Source organism: Malaclemys terrapin, chromosome 1 (genome assembly GCF_027887155.1).
Source record: "Malaclemys terrapin pileata isolate rMalTer1 chromosome 1, rMalTer1.hap1, whole genome shotgun sequence".
NCBI classification, from domain to species: domain Eukaryota; kingdom Metazoa; phylum Chordata; order Testudines; family Emydidae; genus Malaclemys; species Malaclemys terrapin.
In genome coordinates, this window is record NC_071505.1 from 52,863,441 (window position 1) to 52,883,541 (window position 20,101).

The 20,101-nt window shown below is 44.0% G+C and overlaps 1 protein-coding gene across 1 annotated transcript in view; it reads left to right on the forward strand.

Annotated features, from left to right (window-relative positions):
- Positions 1–12,562: 12,562 nt before the first annotated feature.
- PNPLA8 (patatin like phospholipase domain containing 8) overlaps positions 12,563–20,101 on the forward strand; it is a 62,343-nt gene continuing 54,804 nt past the window's right edge. Inside the window, exons 1-3 of the mRNA XM_054024322.1 lie at positions 12,563–12,784; positions 15,432–16,646; positions 17,050–17,199. Of these exons, the coding sequence (XP_053880297.1) occupies positions 15,522–16,646; positions 17,050–17,199 (1,275 nt within the window). The 5' untranslated portion in view covers positions 12,563–12,784; positions 15,432–15,521. The remainder of the gene's footprint in view (positions 12,785–15,431; positions 16,647–17,049; positions 17,200–20,101) is intronic.

Here is a 20,101-nt window from a genome sequence, read left to right on the forward strand (position 1 = left end):
TTTCAGATTGAAGTCCTTCATTTGGGAAGGAAAAATCAAATACACAGCTACAAAATGGGGAATAACTTGTGAGGTGGTAGTACTGCTGAAAAGGATCTAGGAATTATAGTGGATCACAAATTGAATGAGAGTCAACAATGTAATGCTGCAAAACAGGCTAATATTCTGGTGTGTATTAACAAGAGTGTTGTATGTAAAGCATGGAAGATAATTGTCCCACTCCAGTAGGCACTGGTGAGGACACTGGTGTGTCCAATTCTGGGTGCCACATTTAGGAAAGATGTGGACAAACTAGAGAGAATCCAGAGGAAAACAACAAAAAATGATAAAAGCTTAACAAAGGTTAGCAAAACTGGGCATGTTTAGTCTTGAGAAAAGAAGACTGAGGGGGGACCTTAGAAAGAGGACTGTGATCAATTGTTCTCCATGTCCACTGAAGGTAGGACAAGAAGTCATATCCTTAATCTACAGTAAGGGACGTTTAGGTTAGATATTAGGAAAACCTTTCTAATTATAAGGGCAGTTAAATTCTGGAACAGGCTTCCAAGGGAGGTTGTGAAGTGCCCACCATTGGAGAGTTTAAAAGCAAGTTGAATGAACACCTGTCAGGGATGATCTAGGGTTACTTGGCCCGGCTCCAACACAGGGGGCTGGACTTGAGGGCCTCTCAAGGTCCCTGTCAGACCTACATTTCTATGATTCTATCATTAAGGGATGAATGTGTCCTTATGTTGTTATTGTTCCTTTAAGGCCTCTGACTTGTCTGATACAAGAATTCCTCAAAACCACTTTTTAAGTATGTGCAGTTGGATTTAGGACAGAGAGGGAAGTGTGTAACTGCTCAGAAAGTTTCTCCTGTCCCTTAAATGGATTGATTTCTGTAATGTCTACAACAAGTCCCAGTTTGTAACTTTCTATCAACTTGAACTGCCTTTTCTACAACTATGTCATTTTAGTCTTTTCTTCATGCAAATTGGGGTTCACTTATAAATTAATATCACATCAAGTCTCCATCTTGTAAGATGCTGAGCACCCTTTATTTTCCATTAAGCTAATGAGAGCTGAAGACACTCAGTGTATCACAGAATCAGGTTTTGCACTGTTTGTTTTCAGAAGCTACTAGGAACAAGCACAGCCATGGGGATCATTGTTAATAAAAGTCTTCTCAGTAGGCTTACTATGTATCTGGCTCAGTTGTTTAAGCCTAAAATTAAAATATTTTGATTATTCCCTAAAGAGGGTGGAAAATACTGTAGGGATGTGGCTGGTGGGGGGGAAAGCAATGAGAGAGCCTAACTATAACACAGAAAATGTTCTAGTCAATTAACAGCATCCATGCCAGAAACCACAGTATGACTGAAAGGAGCTCAAAGCATCTAATGTGATAAGATCATAACTTTTACACCCATCCAGTATTCTCCATTCTTAATATTCTGAGAACTTTCAGTGTATAAAATCAAATTGTCAATTAATCCTTACATGACAGTTTTGAAAGAAAGGGGCTTTTTGCCACTTTTGGCTGCCATCTAGTGTTAGGATGCAGAATATATCTATTCTGTATTTAATTTTTTTTTAATGAAGAATACTATAAAGCTTCTGACTACTGTTAAACTATGTTAATGTGAAAAACACAGTATTTTCCCCAAAGATGAATTTGAGACATTGGAGTCAAGCAGACTGGCAATATCTAGCAATATCCTGGACAAACCTTATGGAATGAAGATAAACTTTAATGAATTAAATTAAACCTTATTGAATTAGGTTAAATACTTTTGGGGTCCACTATATTAAAAATGCAATTGTGTGTGTGTTATTGTATGTACCTTTTCTACTACGAGGGTGAGATGATAATGTAATTCCTCTATCATCAGACCTTTGAAGCCACCCCCTGGAGTGGTATGCATATACTAGTTCAAACTAGATTCTCCAGGGATCAACAGACAAAAATGGATTTTTGGATAAATAGCCTGGTTTTAAACTGGCTCAGGGCAAACTGATCCAGCAAACAGACAGGACCTCTGGTCCACAGAGAGCCCCAATCCTTAGAGATGGATTGGAAGGACTTGGTCTATTGAGGCCCATAAGACTGGGTGCTAGCTCTGAGCAGAGACTGTTATGCATTTGTGACTGTAGAAGAGACTCCTTTGTGGGGTTTTGAAGGACTGTTCCTGCTAGAGCTTGTTATGGTTCGGGTGATCTCTTGCAAGCTTGTTAATGTGTATAGGTTCTTTTATTGTTTTTAATGTGTCCTCTGTAGCACTTTTACCTTAAGATTAAAACAAGTTTGCATAAAAAGAGCTGTGTGGTATCTGTAACTGTGGGCAGTCACTCTGCTAGCCATCTCTGAAGAGACAGCAAGCAGGTGTGCTTGGGCAGCCTGTCTCTGCTGGAAATAACATAGTGAAGGCAGCAAACTGTGCAGCCTGGAAATACCCTGGTCAGAAGAGAGGGAGACCCAGGTCTCCATCCCAAAAAGGCAACAGCTGGGGAACTGGAAGCCTAAGAGAAGGTGCCCTTACTGGACCATTGAAGGGAAATACAGATGCTGTTGCCCTGAACTGTGACAAATGTCAACCAACTTTCACCATTAACTTCATCTGGGAACAGACTCATGCTGTTAGGGACTGTCGGACACAGACTACTAGGTATAGAATCTAATAGGACTCTTCATGATGCTAAGCAGTATGGTCCAGACCACAAAAGACACTTGTGTTGTGCACTGAGTGTTGCGGCGCCTAACTTTTAGGTGCCTAGAAAATCATAGGAACAGCATTGTGATCCATAAATCCTGAGTTAGGTGCCTAGAAATTTGATATAATTGTTTCCGAGGATCCTTTAAGGGGAGATGGGGCCAGCCACACCTGTGCAATAATTATTTAGCTGCTTCCCAGTCTGAGGGGGCAGGACTAAGGAAGATCAGGTGATAGTTAATGGGCCCCTGTGACTTATAAAAGTGCTGAGTGAGCTCAGTCTGAGAGTTGTTAATGAGGGTTATTAGGAGGCTGGGATGGGAGGAGTACTGGAGCCAGGACTGGCTGTGGGCTGCCATGGAAGATTGTCTGACCCCCCACAAAAAAGGTAACTCCAGAAAATTAAGAAGAGCTTAGTAGAGAGGGTGAATGGATACAAAGTAGAAAAAACAGTAGCAGACTCAAATGATGGTGACATAGTTGAAAAAGCAAAGCTGAGAAAATAAATAAACCAAAATGTTATAACTAAGGCCACTACCAAAGAAAACAAGGGTACGTCTTCACTTACCGGAGAGTCCGGCGGCAGGCAATCGATGTTCTGGGATTGATTTATCGCGTCTGGTTAAGACGCGATAAATTGATCCTGGATCGATCCCAGAAGTGCTCGCCGTCGACGCCGGTACTCCAGCTCGCCGAGAGGAGTACGCGGCATCGACGGGGGAGCCTTCCTGCCGCGTCTGGACCCGCGGTAAGTTCGGACTAAGGTACTTCGAATTCAGCTACGTTATTAACGTAGCTGAATTTGCGTACCTTAGTCCGAAGTGGGGGCTTAGTGGGGACCAGGCCCAAGAATGGGTGATTTTAACACTGTGCAACTAGCTATGACTGGTTTTAAGAAAGCATAGGGGATATAGTAAAAGGCAGAAAAATGCAAATAGGGATTTTTTAGCTGCATGTAAATACAAAGAGTAGGCTGATAAATGCCTAACAAACTAAAACTGTAGGGAAAGTTAAAATAAGTTGCCATCTACCAAAATGTTTGACTGAAATGAAGGGGATAATATACGGGGTACCACTGGAACTGACCAATGAGATAACAAAAAGCCTAGAAGATAGTGTTAAAAGTAAGCAGCTAACTAGGCCAAGTCTACAATACAAACTTTGATTGATGCAAATTATGTCAGCATAAAGTTGTTGTAATTAGTATATGGCTTGTGTATTGTTCGCAGTGCAGGTACTCAACAGGATTATTTGTATAGATACAGTGCAGTGCTCCAGGGGTAGGCATCCCAGTGTGCAACCATTCAGCACTTTCTCCTTTGGGAAGTTTTGGCAATGCATGGTGGGGCAGAAACAAGTTGCACAGGGGTGACTGGGATCAAAGTGGGCAACTGTCTCCATCCCATAATTTTCATGTGTTGTTTTTTTTTCAAAATCCCACAAACCCACATGTCCCTCCTCACTGTCCACCATCTCTTATAAAAGCACGGAGTCTGGACAGCTCTGCACTACTGTCATGAGTTTTGGAAGCACAGGACACACAATCCTCCAGTATTTGTAGAGCTGCAAGAACTGAATCATTGGGAAACATGATGTTTTCTCTGCCAAGTATGGCATGTAGTTCTTTGTAAAAGCAGCAGGTCTGCAGCTTGGTACTGGATTGACTGTTGGCCTCTCTGGTATGCCTGCCACAGTTCCTTCGCTTTCACATGGCACTGCTGCTGGTCCCTGTTGTACTCCTTTTCCTGCATCTCCAGTTTGCTCGTAGATGTCTACAGTTCTATGGCTGGTCCATAGCTGTGCTTGCACAGACTCTTCTCCCCTTAGGCCAGAAGATCCAATATCTTCTGTCTACTCCAAGCTGGAGCACATTTGGAGTGAGTAGCTGGCATGGTCAGTGAGACAGTTGCACAATGGAGAGCTGTTAAGTATGCTCACCAACCTGGACAATCAGGAAAAGACACTTCAAAAATTTGTGGGGCTTTAAAGGGACCTGGGGCCTTCCAGTCTGCCTGACTTCTGGGCAGTGGAGGTCAAAATTATGACCAGAGCGGTCAGTGTTGGGCATTGTGGGACAGCTGTTGGAGGACTGTTAGGATCAGCATAGAGAACGCAGTGTCTATACTTGCACGACCTCAGTACATCAACCATGGCTCAATGCCGCTCAGGGAGGTGGTGGCAGCATAATGGGGAGCTTCTGTTGGTGGGAGACAAATTTAAGTGTAGACATATACACAACTAGGTCGATGCAAAGCGGCTTACTTCAGCCTAATTTTATAGCATAGATCAGGCCTTAGTAAAAGAGGAGAAAAAAAGCCATCAAAAGCTGTACTGATTACATTTAAGGAAGAGACTCTACCTGATAAAATAATACTAGGGCATCAGATCTTTAGAACCAAGCCTTATATCCTCCTCCCCTAAGGTAAGCAGGGCTTTGGAGCTGAGCTCCAGCTCTGTTCCAGCTCCAGGCAAAAACCTGCAGCTCCACTGCTCCGGAGCTGCTCAGCGCTCCAGCTCCAGGCTCCACTCCAAACCCCTGATTATAAGTGTCCCAATATGGACATGTGACATGTTTGGTAAAGGGAAAACAAGATGTGGTAAATGTGGGGATGAACACTCCTATGAAAATTGTGTAGATGGGGAGGTCAAGTGTAGTAATTGCATTGGGAATTACAGTCCAGCATATAGAGGATGTATTGTGGCAAAACAAACTAAAGAGATGCAAAAATTGTTAATAATATATCTTATGCAAAAGCTCTAAGGAGACTCTCAAAACATTCGGCGGAGAAGGAAGAGAAAATCATCACAGGAAAAGAGGAACTGAAGATACAGTCTCATTCTATAAAGAATATGATAAATTCTGAAGAAGGAATCAGCAATGATATATTGGTAGTGGAAAAAGAGGTTTATTGCATTTGTGATAAGTGAGAAATTGCACATTACAAATGGGAAAAATGAAAATTATACCAAGGGCTGTGGGAAAATACTTGTATGTTAGCAATATGTCAATGGATCATATTTGTGCAATCTTAAATGAGGGTGATGATGAAATATGACCAGTATAGGAATTATGATATTTTGTTGTGATGCACACAGTTTGATCGCACATGATCAAGAAGTAAAAGAAAATATACTTGAAATGAGAACTGAACCAGATATCACTTGTATCCAAGAAACATGGTTGGTTGAAAAGATTGCTTTTAAAATTCTAGGGTATATTGCCTTTAGGTAAGACTGAAAACTAGGTAGAGGAGGCATTTGTACTTTCATAAGGGAAAGATTAAACTACATAGAAGCATTACCGCCGTCCCTTGTGTTCGGTGGAAGAGAACATCCTGGCTTTGGGTGACCTCAAGCCCTTTGGAAGTGGTGTAATGCTGTGAAGGAAAACCTCAGAAACAACTTCACTGACCATTTGCTGCAGAGCTCTGCTGAGTACCCCATTAATGCACACTGCCTGCCCTCCTGCATGTGTGGATGCTTCCTTTCAGTCATTTCCCTTCCTCAGTCCATGAGGCTGCCCTGGGTTATGCCTTGGGTTATTAAACACACCACCCTGGGCATTAGCAGCCCCCGTACTTGTGAACCCCCCTTGCCCCTGCTGCAATACTGTCTGCCTTGGGTCCCCTTCTAGCCCTTGGTCTGCATTGGGACTGCCCTGCACTACCCCTGCTGCCTCTGCTTGCACCCTTTTAAGCAAAGGTACAAACACCTGAGCAGCAACCTGAGCCCGAAAGAATTGCAGCCTGATACATCCACTTGCAGCACGGCTGGTACATGAAACAATTAAATTTCCTTGCCTTCCTCTCCCTTCCCCTCTCCTACCCCCCAACCAAAGCACGTTGATTGTTTCAGACACTGACTAGCCTCCCTCACTTGCAAATTCACCCTCCCCGATTGCAGCTTCCAGCCTGCCTGTGGGTGGAAGTTCCTGGGGCAGGAGGATGCTAGTTCCCCTTCTTTCCACTGTCCCTTTTCTGTGTAATTTGCCTCTGCCTGCCCTTCCCTGTCTCTCGGGTTAGGGGGGTAACAGTCCCGTTTTCCCAAGCTCACCCTTCTCCGTGCCCCTGGAGCTATCAGGGCCGGCTCTACCATTTTTGCTGCCCCAAGCAAAAAAAAAAAAAAAAAAAAAGCTGCTCGGACTGCCACCCGAACTGCCAAAGCAAAAAAATAAAATAAAAAAGCCGTCCGTACTGTGCCGCCCCAAGAATGGACGGAATGCCGCCCCTTAGCATGTGCTGCCCCAGGCACGTGCTTCCTCCACTGGTGCCTGGGAGCCAGCTGTTTCATGCTGTTTCACATGCTGGCTTCCACGTGGTCCTGCAGCAAGCCATGCACGGGAGCCTCCTTGCCTGCTGCCCAGCCTGTTCTGAGTAAAGAAGCTGACCTTTTTAAGCCCCTCATTCCTAGGTGGTGAGTCATCCACCACACTGACTGCTCTTCCAGCAACTTTACATCTTTCCTCCTCCCCCAAGCCAGAAAGCATTGCCTTCTTCTCTCAGCCTGACAGACAAACTGCTCCCTGCTTGAATGCACAGTGGTGATTATCATGAAAGTTGAATTTACAAATGTAGGATTATGTACAAAAATACTGAATTCAAAAATAAAACAATGTAAAATTTTAAAGCCTGCAAGTCTACTTAGTCCTACTTCTTGTTCAGCCAATTGCTCAGACAAACAAGTTTATTTACATTTGCAGGAGATAATGCTGCCCGCTTCTTGTTTACAATGTCACCTGAAAGTAAGAACAGGTGTTCTCATGGCACTGTTGTAGATGGCATCGCAAGATATTTACGTACCAGATGCGCTAAAGATTAATATGTCCCTTCATGCTTCAACCAGCATTCCAGAGGACATGTGTCCATGCTGATAACGGGTTCTGCTCAATAACAGTCCAAAGCAATGTGGACCGACACATGTTCATTTTAATTATCTGAGTCACATGTCACCAACAGAAGGTTGATTTTCTTTTTTGGTGGTTTGGGTCCTGTAGTTTTCGCATCGGAGTGTTGCTCTTTTAAGACTTCTGAAAGCGTCTTCCACACCTCGTCCCTCTCAGATTTTGGGAGGAACTTAGATTCTTAAACCTTGGGTCAGGTACTATAGCTATCTTTAGAAATCTCACATTGGTACCTTCTTTGCGTTTTGTCAAATCTGCAGTGAAAGTGTTCTTAAAATGAACAACATGTGCTGGGTCATCATCCGAGACTGCTATAACATGATATATATGGCATAATGTGGGTAAAACAGAGTAGGGGACCTACAATTCTCCCCCAAGGAGCTCAGTCACAAATTTAATTACGCTTTTTTTTTAATGAGCATCATCAGCATGGAATCATGTCCTCTGGAATGGTAGCCAAAGCATGAAAGGATATACACATGTTTAGCATCTCTGGCACATAAATACCTTGCAATGCCATCTACAAAAGTGCCATGCAAATGCCTGTTCTCACTTTCAAGTGACATTGTAAATAAGAAGCAGGCAGCATTATCTCCTGAAATGTAAACAAACTTCTTTGAACGACTGGCTGAACAAGAAGCAGGACTCAGTGGACTTGTAGGCTCTGAAGTTTTACATTGTTTTGTTTTTGAGTGCAGTTATGTAACAAAAAAAAATCTACATCTGTAAATTGCACTTTCATGAGAAAGAGATTGCACTACAGTACTGTACTTGTATAAGGTGAATTAAAAATACTATTTCTTTTGTTTATCACTGTACAGTGCAAATATTTGTAATAAAAATACTATACACCGATTTCACCTAAATTTTATTTCAATAAATAAGACTTTGCTCTCCCGTCAACTTATTGCGTCTTCACCAGATCCGCTAAATTGATGCCACTGCATCAATAGGAACAACGCCAATTTAGCAGGCCAGTGTAGACAAGCCCTGGGTGAAATAGTCATTACAAATTTATTCAACAAATATATCCTTTTTTTGTTTTGTTTGAGAACTATTGGTGAAAAGACTTTGATTTTCCTTTCTCTTTAGTTTTAAATGCTAAAAAAGATCCAGATTTCTACAACAAATCTATGGGCTACCGAGAAAAAGAGGAACACTACCACCAACCACCATCACCTCCTTGGTATTTGTTGAGAAAGAGCTTAAGCGCCTGTCTCCAGAAGAAGGTTCATAGCTATGAATCTTACATTGAGATCTGCACCTCCCTCTGGTGTGGATTTAGGTACTTAAGTCCCTTTGAAGTACAGAGGTTTAGCCCTCATCATGCCTTCCCTCCATGCCACCCTTCAGCATTTGATATTGACTAGGTTAGGTGACTCTCTGCTTAACATGCTTGCTTTTGTAGAGTTCATTCAGAGGTGCTTAACTTTTCCCCACTGTAGGAGCCTGGGCACCTAAGTCAGTGCTATGAGTGCCTAACATTTAAGTCCCCTTTGAGTTCACAGCTGAAGGAGGCAGTGCCATCTGATCCATGAAAAAAATCATCCACATTTTCATCATGTGTAGATCAGGCCTGCGCAAGTCAATTTATCTATGACTGAGCACGATCATCATGTGGAAGCTGCATCTGGCACTACATGCAAAGTGGACCTAGATAAGAAAACCTGACACACACGGCTCTCACCTGCCCATATCCAGTGCCTCAATAGATCCACAGACTCCCCAATGGTCTCCAGCCTGAACTACAACCTTGGTTCTAATCTATAAAGCCTTTTCAGAGATGAGGCACCTCAGAGGCAAATTGGATGAAACTGTAGTAAAAACCAGTGTGACATTGCACTCTATATGATTTTATGAAAATATGCTAATAAGTGTGAATATAATGTAACTGGAATATGCTTCATGCAAAAGGTCTCTTGTAAGGTATCATTACAAAATTTATAATCTACTGTGTTCATCCTATTTGTATGAATGTATCATTCTTGTATCTGAAACTAGAAATATGAAATATAACTCTGAGGTCCTATTGTAATTATGCAAAGTGTGGGCCATTAATGGTGGTTTGGAATCTTGATGGCTCCCATTGACTGTAGGTGGCGCTGTTTACTTGCAAGCCATCTGGAATCCATCTTAAACCTGGGGCTTTTCCATTTAGAAGGAGTGGTGGGGACCCAGAGAGACAAAAGATTCCCGTCTTGTGCCAAAGCTATAGAAGGGGATGGAACAGAACAAAGGAGGCTGCAGTCATGAAAAATCCCCTAGCTACCACCTGAGCTGGAACAAGGACTGTACCGGGGAAAGGATTGGGCCCAGACTAGGAAGGGGTCTAGTCTTTGAAAGAAGCTTTCTGGAACATCTCTGAGGGTGAGATTTACCTGTATTCAGTTTCTTAATGTATTAGCCTTAGACCTAGGGGGAGGGATAGTTCAGTGGTTTGAGCATTGGCCTGCTAAACCCATGGTTGTAAGTTTAATCCTTGAGGGGACCACTTAGGGGTCTGGGGCAAAATCAGTACATGGTCCTGCTTGAGAAGGCAGGGGGCTGGACTCGATGATCTTTCAAGGTCCCTTTCAGTTCTAGGAGATAGAATATCTCCATTAATTTTTTTTATTTATTTACTTGCATGTTTTTGTTTTATTTTGCTTGGTAACTTACTTGATTCTGTCTGTTATTACTTGGAACCACTTAAATCCTACTTTTTATACTTAATAAAATCACTTTTTGCTTATTAATTGATCCAGAGCAAGTAATTAGTTCCTTGGAGAGCAAACAGCTGTGCATATCTCTCTATCAGTGTTAGAGAGGTTGGACAATTTATGAGTTTACCCTGTATCAGCTTTATATAGAGTAAAACAGATTTATTTTGGGTTTGGCTCCCATTGGGAACTGGGTGCTAGAGACAGAGCACTTGTTAAGCTGTTTTCAGTTAAGTCTGCAGCTTGTGGGGGATATGGTTCAGACCTGGGTCTGTGTTTGTAGCAGACTAGCATGACTGACTCAATAAGACAGGGTACTGAAGTCCCAAGCTGCCAGGGAAAACGGGCTCAAAGGTAGTCTCAGCACATCAGGTGGCAGTCCCAAGGGGGTCTCTGTGACCCAACCCATCACAGTGAATTATCAGACATACAGATGAACACGGTTTGTTGAAGAAGAGTCAACACGACTTTTGTAGAGGGAAAACATGCCTCACTAATCTATTAGAATTGTTTGAGGGTGTCAACAAACACATGGACAATGGTGATCCAGTGGATATAGTGTATTTAGACTTTCAGAAAGCCTTTGACAAGCTCCATCAGCAAAGGCTCTTAAGCATAATAAGAAGTCATGGGAGAAGAGGGAAGGTCCTCTCATGGATCACTAACTGGTTAGAAGACAGGAAACAAAGGGTAGGAATAAATGGTCAGTTTTCAGAATAGAGAGAAGTAAATAGTGATGTCCTCCAGGGATCAGTACTGGAACCAGTGCTGTTCAATATATTCATAAATGATGTGGTAAAAGGGCTAAGCAGCAAGGTGGTATAATTTGCAGATAATACAAAATTATTTCAGATAGTTAAGTCCAAAATTGACCACAAAGAGGTACACGGGGATCTTACTAAACTAGATGAGTGGCAACAAAATGACAGATGAAATTTAATGTTGATAAATGCAAAGTAATGAACACTGGAAAACATAATCTCAATTATACATACAAAATGATGGGATCTAAATTAGCTGTTACCGCTCAAGAAAGATCTTAGCGTCGTTGTGGATAGCTCTCTGAAAACATCTGCTCAATGTGCAGCAGCAGTCAAAAAAGCGAGCAAAATGTTAGGAACTATTAGAAAAGTGACAGATAAGACATCACAAAATATCATAATGCCACTATGTAAATCCATGGTACCTTGAATTCTGTGTGCAGTTTTAGTCACCCTATCACAAAAAAGATATATTAGAATTGGAAAAGGTACAGAGAAGGGCGACAAAAATTCATGGCTGGAAAAACATGTCACAGACCATGAAATCTGATCTATTCCATGGGAAGGGCAGGGCTGGGGGAGCCCCAGCCGGGAAGAAGTTCCATATGAGCGGGATTAATAAAACTGAAACTTTTCAGCTTGGAAAAGAGATGACTAAGGGGGGATAAGATAGAGGTCTATAGAAAGTGAATAAGGAAGTGTTATTTACTCCTTCACATAACACAACACCGAAGGATCACCCAACAAAATAAATAGGCACAGGTTTAAAACAAACCAAAGGAAGTACTTTTTCAGATAACGCACAGTCAACCATGGAACTTGTTGACACAGGATATTGTAAAAAGCAACAGAGGGTCCTGTGGCACCTTTGAGACTAACAGAAGTACTGGGAGCATAAGCTTTCGTGGGTAAGAACCTCACTTCTTCAGATGCAACTGAAGAAGTGAGGTTCTTACCCACGAAAGCTTATGCTCCCAGTACTTCTGTTAGTCTCAAAGGTGCCACAGGACCCTCTGTTGCTTTTTACAGATTCAGACTAACATGGCTACCCCTCTGATACTTGACAGGATATTGTGAAGACCAAAACTGTAGCTGGGTTAAAAAAACAATTGAGATAAGGTCCATCAATGGGTATTAGCCAAGATGGTCAGGGATACAACCCCACATTGTGAGTGCCAGAAGCTAGGGCTGGGGGTCAGGGAATAGGGCACCGGACAAATTGCCCTGGTCATTCCCTCTAAAACACCGGCCATTGGCCACTGTTAGCAGACAGGATACTGGACTAGATGTACCATCCGGCTGACCTAGCACAGCGAGTCTTGTGTAATAGAGCCACTCGGGGCTGCCAGGCGGGCCCAGCCTGCCCAGAGCCCCGGGCTTTGATCTGCGGGTAGCGAGGCTGGGGTGGTGCGCTGGGAGACAGGCTCAGCGGAGGGCAGGAGCGGGCGCAGAGCTGGGTGCGGGGCGGGTCTCTCACGCAGCTGGTTCCGGGGTCCGGCGCATGCGCGCTGGCGTGCCTCCGGTTCCTGCCTGTCGCTGTGTTGTTGTTTTGAGCCGGTCTCCAGGCCCCGCCGCTGTGAGGGACCCGCTGCGGCCCGCGCGCCAGGAGCGACGGGGATCGGCGCCGGCGCTGCCCCGTCTGAGAGGGGGGCGGCAGGTCGCGGGGCCTCCTCGGGGTCTTGCCATCGCCCAAGAGGTGCCACCCCGCGCCGGCCTGGGGCCGGGTCCCCCGGGGTAAGTGTCAGCGGGCTCCGCTCAGCGCGGCCGGGCCGGGCCGGGTCTGCGCCGCGCTCGGCACATGCCTGACCGGCTCCCCGGGCGTGTGTCCGGGCACTTGGGCTGTGCGCGTCTCGGGGCGGGCGAGAGACTGTGTCAGGCCCGTCTGGGGACGGGAGGGTGAACAAGCGAGACTGTGGCAAGCCTGTCTCGGGGTGAGTGTATCTACGTGTGTGACACTGGGTGTGTATCCCTGGGTGTGCCCTGTCCCCACCCCGCATGGTGTGTATCCCTGGGTGTGCCCTGCCCCCCAACCCCGCATGTCACACTGGGTGTGTATCCCTGGGTGTGTCCTCCCCTTGGCCCCATGTGTCACACTACTTGTTTATACTGTATATGGCACTGTGTCTATGTGCAGGTGTCCCGTGTCATTGGGTGCCTATCACTTTGTCCTGCCTTTGTGTGTATCACAGCCTTTGGACCATGTTTATCTTGTGTGTGTGATGTCACTGTGTTTATATTGCATATTTGTGTCCTGTATGTGCATATGCCATGTATCTTGTCTGCCGTATATCATGTATATATTTCTCTGTGCTTATACAGTGTGTGTGCCCTGTTTGTGTGTTATGGTGCTTATACCAGCAGTGAAAACAACGAGGAGTACTTGTGGTTAGAGATTAACACATTTATTTGGGCATAAGCTTTTGTGGGCTAAAACCCACTTCATTAGATGAATGGAGTGGAAAATGCAGTAGCAAAAATATATACACAGTACATGAAAATATAGGAGTTGCCTTACCAAGTGGGGGGTCAGTGCTAATGGGACAATTTAGTTCTTAACAGTAGAATATCAAGGGAGGAAAAATCACTTTTGTAGTGGTAATGAGGGTGGCCCATTTCAAACAGTTGACAAGAAGGTGTGAGTAACAGTAGGGAGAAATTAGTTTTTCTAATGATCCATCCACTCACAGTCTTTATTCAGATCTAATTTGATGGTGTCCAGTTTGCAAATTAATTCCAGTTCTGCAGTTGCTTATTGGAGTCTGTTTTTGAAGCTTTTTTGTTGAAGAATTGCCATTTTTAAGTCTGTTATTGAGTGTCCAGGGAGATTGAAGTGTTCTCTGACTAATTTTTGAATGTTATAATTCTTGACGTCTGATTTGTGTCCATTTATTCTTTTGCATAGAGATTGGTCAAACCAGATAATGTACATGGCAGAGGGGCATTGCTGGCACATGATGGCATATATCACATTGCTAGATATGCAGGTGAACAAGCCACTGATAGTGTGGCTGATATGGTTAGGTCCTATGATGATGTCCCTTGAATAGATATGCGGACAGAGTTGGCAACGAAGTTTGTTGCTGGGATAGGTTCCTGGGTTAATGTTTCTGTTGTGTGGTGTGTAGTTGCTGGTGAGTATTTGCTTCCGGTTGGGGGCTGACTGTAAGCGAGGACTGGCCTGTCTCCCAAGGTCTGTGAGAGTGAGGGATCATCCTTCAGGATAGGTTGTAGATCCTTGATGATGCGCTGGAGAGGTTTTAGTTGGGGGCTCTAGGTGTCGGCTAGTGGAGTTCTGTTACTTTCTTTGTTGGGCCTGTCCTGTAGTAGGTGATTTCTGGGTATCCTTCTGGCTCTGTCAATCTATTTCTTCACTTCACCAGGTGGGCATTGTAGTTTTAAGAACGCTTGATAGAGATCCTGTAAGTGTTTCTCTGTCTGAGGGGTTGGAGCAAATGCAGTTGTATCTTAGCACTAGTGAGTGTCTTGTGTTCTTTTCTGTGTTTGTAGAATGTATTGGGTATGTGATAGCTAAGTATCCTACCTATGTGTACCTGTCACTATGTTTATACTGTGTATGAATGTGTGTGCATGTATACCATATCTGTGTATTCTGTGTATACATAGTCTATGTATTTGTGCGCTGTGCATGTACATCACTTACCTGTCTGCAGCCATGCATCTCAAAATATGGCTTCCTCAGCTTTTGCAAACTGTGTCCTGACTACTTATGGCAGTACTCACAAGAACAGAGGTGTTAAATCTGATGTTTGGCCAAATTCTAGTTGGAGTAATAATCTGCTTGCCTGAATTCTTCCTACACTTTCAGCTGGTGCAGCAGCTATTGTATAGTATTTGCATTTCACTCCAGAAGTGGCGGTTCTTCAATGGCGTGTTAAATCTCGGTGTATAGGTTGTATGAGATTTATAAGATTCAGGATGAAAGGTATTCAAGATATTATTTTTATTGGTGGAATGTACTGGATTTGCAGTCCTAAAGTGTAAAGTCAACTATTTATTCACAGAACACATACAACGCCTTGACTGGAAAAATCATTTTTAGGGATGACATTTCCATGTTACCCTTGGTCTCTGCTCACCTGTCTATTAGAAACTGTATGGGGGCTACCTTCTGATTTCCCATGAGCAAACACATATTTTGAGTGACTTTGGTTGCTGCTTATTGCCTTGGGGTGCATTTAAACTAATAACTTAAAGTGGGAAGGTTCTGCATGTCATTACCAAATACTCTGGGCAATACAGTACCCCTGAGAATTTCTCATTTGAATATGTTTGTTCCCTATTTAAGTAGAAAGAGATCTAAATTGTATTCATTTGTAAACTACTTCTAATCTTTATTTTAACTAATGTTTTTCCATTTCAGATAACATCATGAAGTGTGACTTTTTTTGAGATAAGCTTTCTGGTGTGAAGTAAAGAAGCAACATATGAAAGACATAAATATTTATAAGTAATGTCAGTTAATTTGCCTTTAAATGAATATTTGTGTCTCCTGATTAACACAAGAAGCCTTTGGGGGAAGCAGAGAAACAAGCAGCTGTACTACTTGTGTAGACCTAAACTTTATTGGAGGATTAGTCATGGTATTCCACTTAGAGTTTTTCATACAAGCAAAACTCAATGTAAATGGACCAGAAGCAAAACACTAGAGTGTAGTAGTAAACACAATTATAGCCATGACTTTTTGTATTATAGAGTTTCTAAACATAGCACTTCTTCTCCTAAGGGACTAACAAAAGTGAATAATCGTATGTCACGAATTAAGAACACTTTTGAATCTGTTTCAAAGGCTGTTTCTGGCACCCACAGTGAACTGGTTGCACGAATAGCTCGATTCAAGCCCCACTCTGGCATATTGGGGAAAGCATTTGAAAATAATGTTCAGGAAAACAATCTCCAGGTAAACCTAGAAAATGATAAACGAACTACATGTGCTGGAGCTCAGGGAGATTACAACAGTAGTCAAATTGTAAAGAACTTTGTTCACACAGATGAAAACTCAGAGTCTACATTGATAAGTAGAAGTGGCACTAATCAAGATACTTTAAAAGATTCTGTAGATATTAAAAACAACCTTTTTCATGTAAGCTACTTCACTACAAATTTTGGAGAGACTTACAACTTTTTAGCAAATCATATCAACTGGTACTTTGGCATTAATACTGTTATGGATCAAGAGAAAAAAGGAAATGCTTTTATACAAGACTCTAAGAACGAACTCAGAAATAAACTCGATTCACCAGAAAGTGACATAATGAGTAATGAAAATAGGATGAGTTCAGCATCCACTTTAATTTCTGCTGCTGAGATTCAAGATGCTGAAAAGACAAATATTGCTCTTCCAACTTCCACTAAAAAGAGCATTGCAAGCTTCCTTTCATACCCTAGTAACAGTGTACAAGCTTTTGTAGACAGTTATGTAGGCAGTCTGGTCCCCAAGTTGAGATTTGAGACAAAAGCCGTCTCAGAAGATAAATCACAAGAACGCAAAGAGTCTTTGAAAGATGAAGAGGATGGCGGCAAAGAGATCAAAACTGCAGAAGGGAAAGAAAAGCGTTTGTCTCTTCAGAGAGAAAAGGCAAGTATTTGCTTAGTATTTACGAATACTGAGTTTTTTAGCTACTGTAGTTGTCAGAGGCATGTTATAATGTTATCATTTCAAAGCTACATTGAAATCTCATCTGCATAGGTGAAAAATTGAACCAAGTTATTTGAAGGACTGTCACTGTGAGCCAGATTTATAATAGGCTCTTCTAGCTTACGTAAATGAAGAACCAGAGATCAGTTCAGTAAAAAAAACCCAAACAAACAAACATAAAACCACCTTCCTTGAAGCCTATAGTAGTATTCCACTATAAGCCATTCATCTCTTCTTGGAGTAATCTAAGAAAACAAAAATTCTGAAAAAGTCTTGTCAAGTTTTGTATATATCTTCTCGGAGCAGTTTCATATTCTTAATATACATATCTGTTTATCTTTAGATTATTGCAAGAGTGAGTATTGATAACAGAACACGGGCTTTAGTTCAGGCCTTACGAAGATCTTCTAACCGAAGAGTCTCTATCAACAGGATTGAAGAATTGACTTACCACCTTCTGGAATTTCCAGAAACCAGAGGAGTTGCTATTAAGGTACAAATCACTTTCACGCTCAACCTATCAACTACAGATAGATAATAAGTTCTTATGTAATGACAGATGTTTTATCATAAAATAGATAAATGTGTAATCTATTGCTTTGTTTTTTCTTCTTAAACTGTTGTATCTTATACTTGTACTATGTGAGTATCTTCAAATTTTTTTATTGCTAATGTATTACCTCCAAGAGATTCATATGGAAGCCATCATCATTGACAGTTAATGTCTGCTTTGGAGAAAACCTTAGACTTTTAATTCTCCTATACGTTAATTGTTAAGGAATTCTTTAGTTCTCAAAGCAATACTGTGTACATTGCCATAACAGAACCCGTATCCTAATTGAGGTCCTTTGTGTGCTCCTGTAATACAAATAATGAATAGCAGTAATAAACCTAATAGACTGTTCAGTATGACAGAACAGAAACTTTTCTTCATACAACTAAAAGGATTTGAAGGCTTTTCCTGTCCGAGAGAGCTTTATTTTGTCTTAATAAACACCTTAGATTTTGGCATTGTAGTTCATAACAAACTATGAATACCATATCTGTTCAAAACAAAAGGAAGAATTTAGGCAGAATGGTCCAGATCCAGAAATGGCCCAGATCCCGGATTTAGGCATTACTGTGATGCACAAAACTCCTACTTACCCTTCCCCTAACCCTGTAGGCATCTAAATTCAGTAGGTACCTAAATTTCTTGTCTTTGGGCATGTGTACCACTGCATCAGGCAGGCTTCCAGATGCCTAATCTCACACCTAAACCCCAGCACAATTCTCAAACCAGGTGGAGACAGGTGTTCCGCTGCCTCTTGTCTGCAGGGGCCTGATCCAGAAGGTGTGCTCATAGCATCCTTAACGCCACACAAAATGGCATGGGGGAGAAGGAGGCTACCCTTATAACTAGGACCCTACAAAATTCATGGGCCATTTTGGTCAATTTCATGGTCATAGGACTTTTTAAATAGCCAGTTTCAGATGTTTACATCTGAAATTTCATGATGTTGTAACCATGGAAGTCCCGACCCAAAAGAGGGTTATGGGGGGGGTCACAGAGTAAGGGGGGGTTGCCACTTTTTTGGGGACAGGGCTTGCCTTATGGGTGGGTGACCGCTCAAGGTCAGTGGGACACCATGGTCCATCCCGCCTCCTCCCTACAGCCAACACAAGGCCCCTTGAACTCCTGAGCCCAGAGATGGGGAGGGGCAAGGCGGGGTCTCATACTGTGCGCCAGTCTTCAGCTGCTAATCCCGGCAGGGCTGTGGAGGGACAGGACTACCTCTTCCCTTGCATGGGCCGCTCTTGGAGAAGCCAGGCCGGTGCTTAGATCCACCTACAGGAACCTCCCCTGGCTGCACTAGGGGAAGGGCAGGGGCCCCTGCAGGGGAAGGGGAAGTCCCATTCTGCCATAGCCTGGCTGGGACTAGCAGCTGGAGCATGTTGCACATTAGGAGACCCCAAATGGGTCGTCCCCGGTCCTGCCCCTCCCCTACAAGAGCTCTGCGTCTGTGTTTCCTTCAGTGTCCAGCTCACCAGAGCCCAGAGGTGGGTCTGACCGGCCCCAGGAGCTGCCCTTCCAGGTAATGAGGAAGTCCTATCCCTCCCCAACCCAGCTGGGACTAGCAACTGGAGCCCAGCACATGGTGGGAGTCCCCAGCTGGGGTACCCCAGCCCTGCCCCTCCCATACAATAGCTAGGTATCATGGGGGGGATCAGATTTCACAGTCTGTTGTGCGTTATTCAAGGCCATGAATTTGGTAGGGTCATACTTATAACCCTTAGTACAATGTATAGGGTACTCACACCGGATGTGGGAAACCCCAGTTCACTTCCTCCCTCTGCTTGAAGAGAACGGGATTTAAACAGGGGATTCCTGCTTCTTAGACGAGTGCCTTAGCCACTGAACTACAGTCGTTCTGTCTCTCTAGCCTAATGCGTATTTAATTGTTTATCTAAGGTGGAACAGCTTCAACAGGAGACCCACATCAGAATAGCCCTGATAGATGAGAAACCCCTGTTCCAATCCCTTTTTTGATCCAGGCCAAGGTCTCCCACATCCTGCAATGAGTACCCTGACCACTGAGCTAAAGGTTCTAAGGGGGGACGACTCCTCTTTCACTTCCCACCCTGACCCACTGGCTGTTTTGTGTGGAGTTAGACAGGGGCCGCTGCTGTTCTTTCAAGAAATGGCTTATACACCTAAGATACCCGATTCTAGCAGAGGGTTCCCAGGTGTGCATTCCAAGCAGCTATAGGTATGTAGGCAGTGGGTATAATAGGTGTGTGTATGAAAAGCTCAGCGTTCTTCCGATGGGCAGCTGGGGGAGGTGCACTGCCTTTCCCATTCTCCAGCTGGTGTGGCTTGGGTCGGCCCTGAGTTTGGAGCTGCTGGGGCTGGCCTGTGGCTGATGCAGCTTGGGCTAATGCAGCAGGGGCTGGCCCAGGGCTCGTGTCAGTTGGCCAGCACACCTCAGGCCAGCCTGACGCTGCTTGGGGTGCTGGGGCTGCTCGGGTTGGCACAGCTGGAGCTGGCCTGGGACTTAGGTCAGTTTCCTGGTGTGGTTGGGGTTCGAGTCGGTCAGCCAGTGTGGCTCTGGATGGCTCAGGGGTGCTTGGGTTGCCGGCGTGGCTGGGCTGGGGCCGGCACAGCCAGGCCGGTGCTCAAGTAGGCCTGCTGGCACAGCTGGGACCGGTCCGGGGCTCCTCCAGTGGCGGGGGAAAAGGGGTTTGGGTTTCCGATGGGCCCGGGGCTTTTCTGGCTGTGGGAGGCAGGGCAGGGAGTGCCTGAGGGGTGGGGTGGGGTCTCGTGTGGATGGGGCAGAGCCAGGAGGCTAGCCTCCCTGAATGTGTCCACCCACTGCCCGGGGTAGGTACCTCCCTCCAGCCCAGAGATAGGCTCC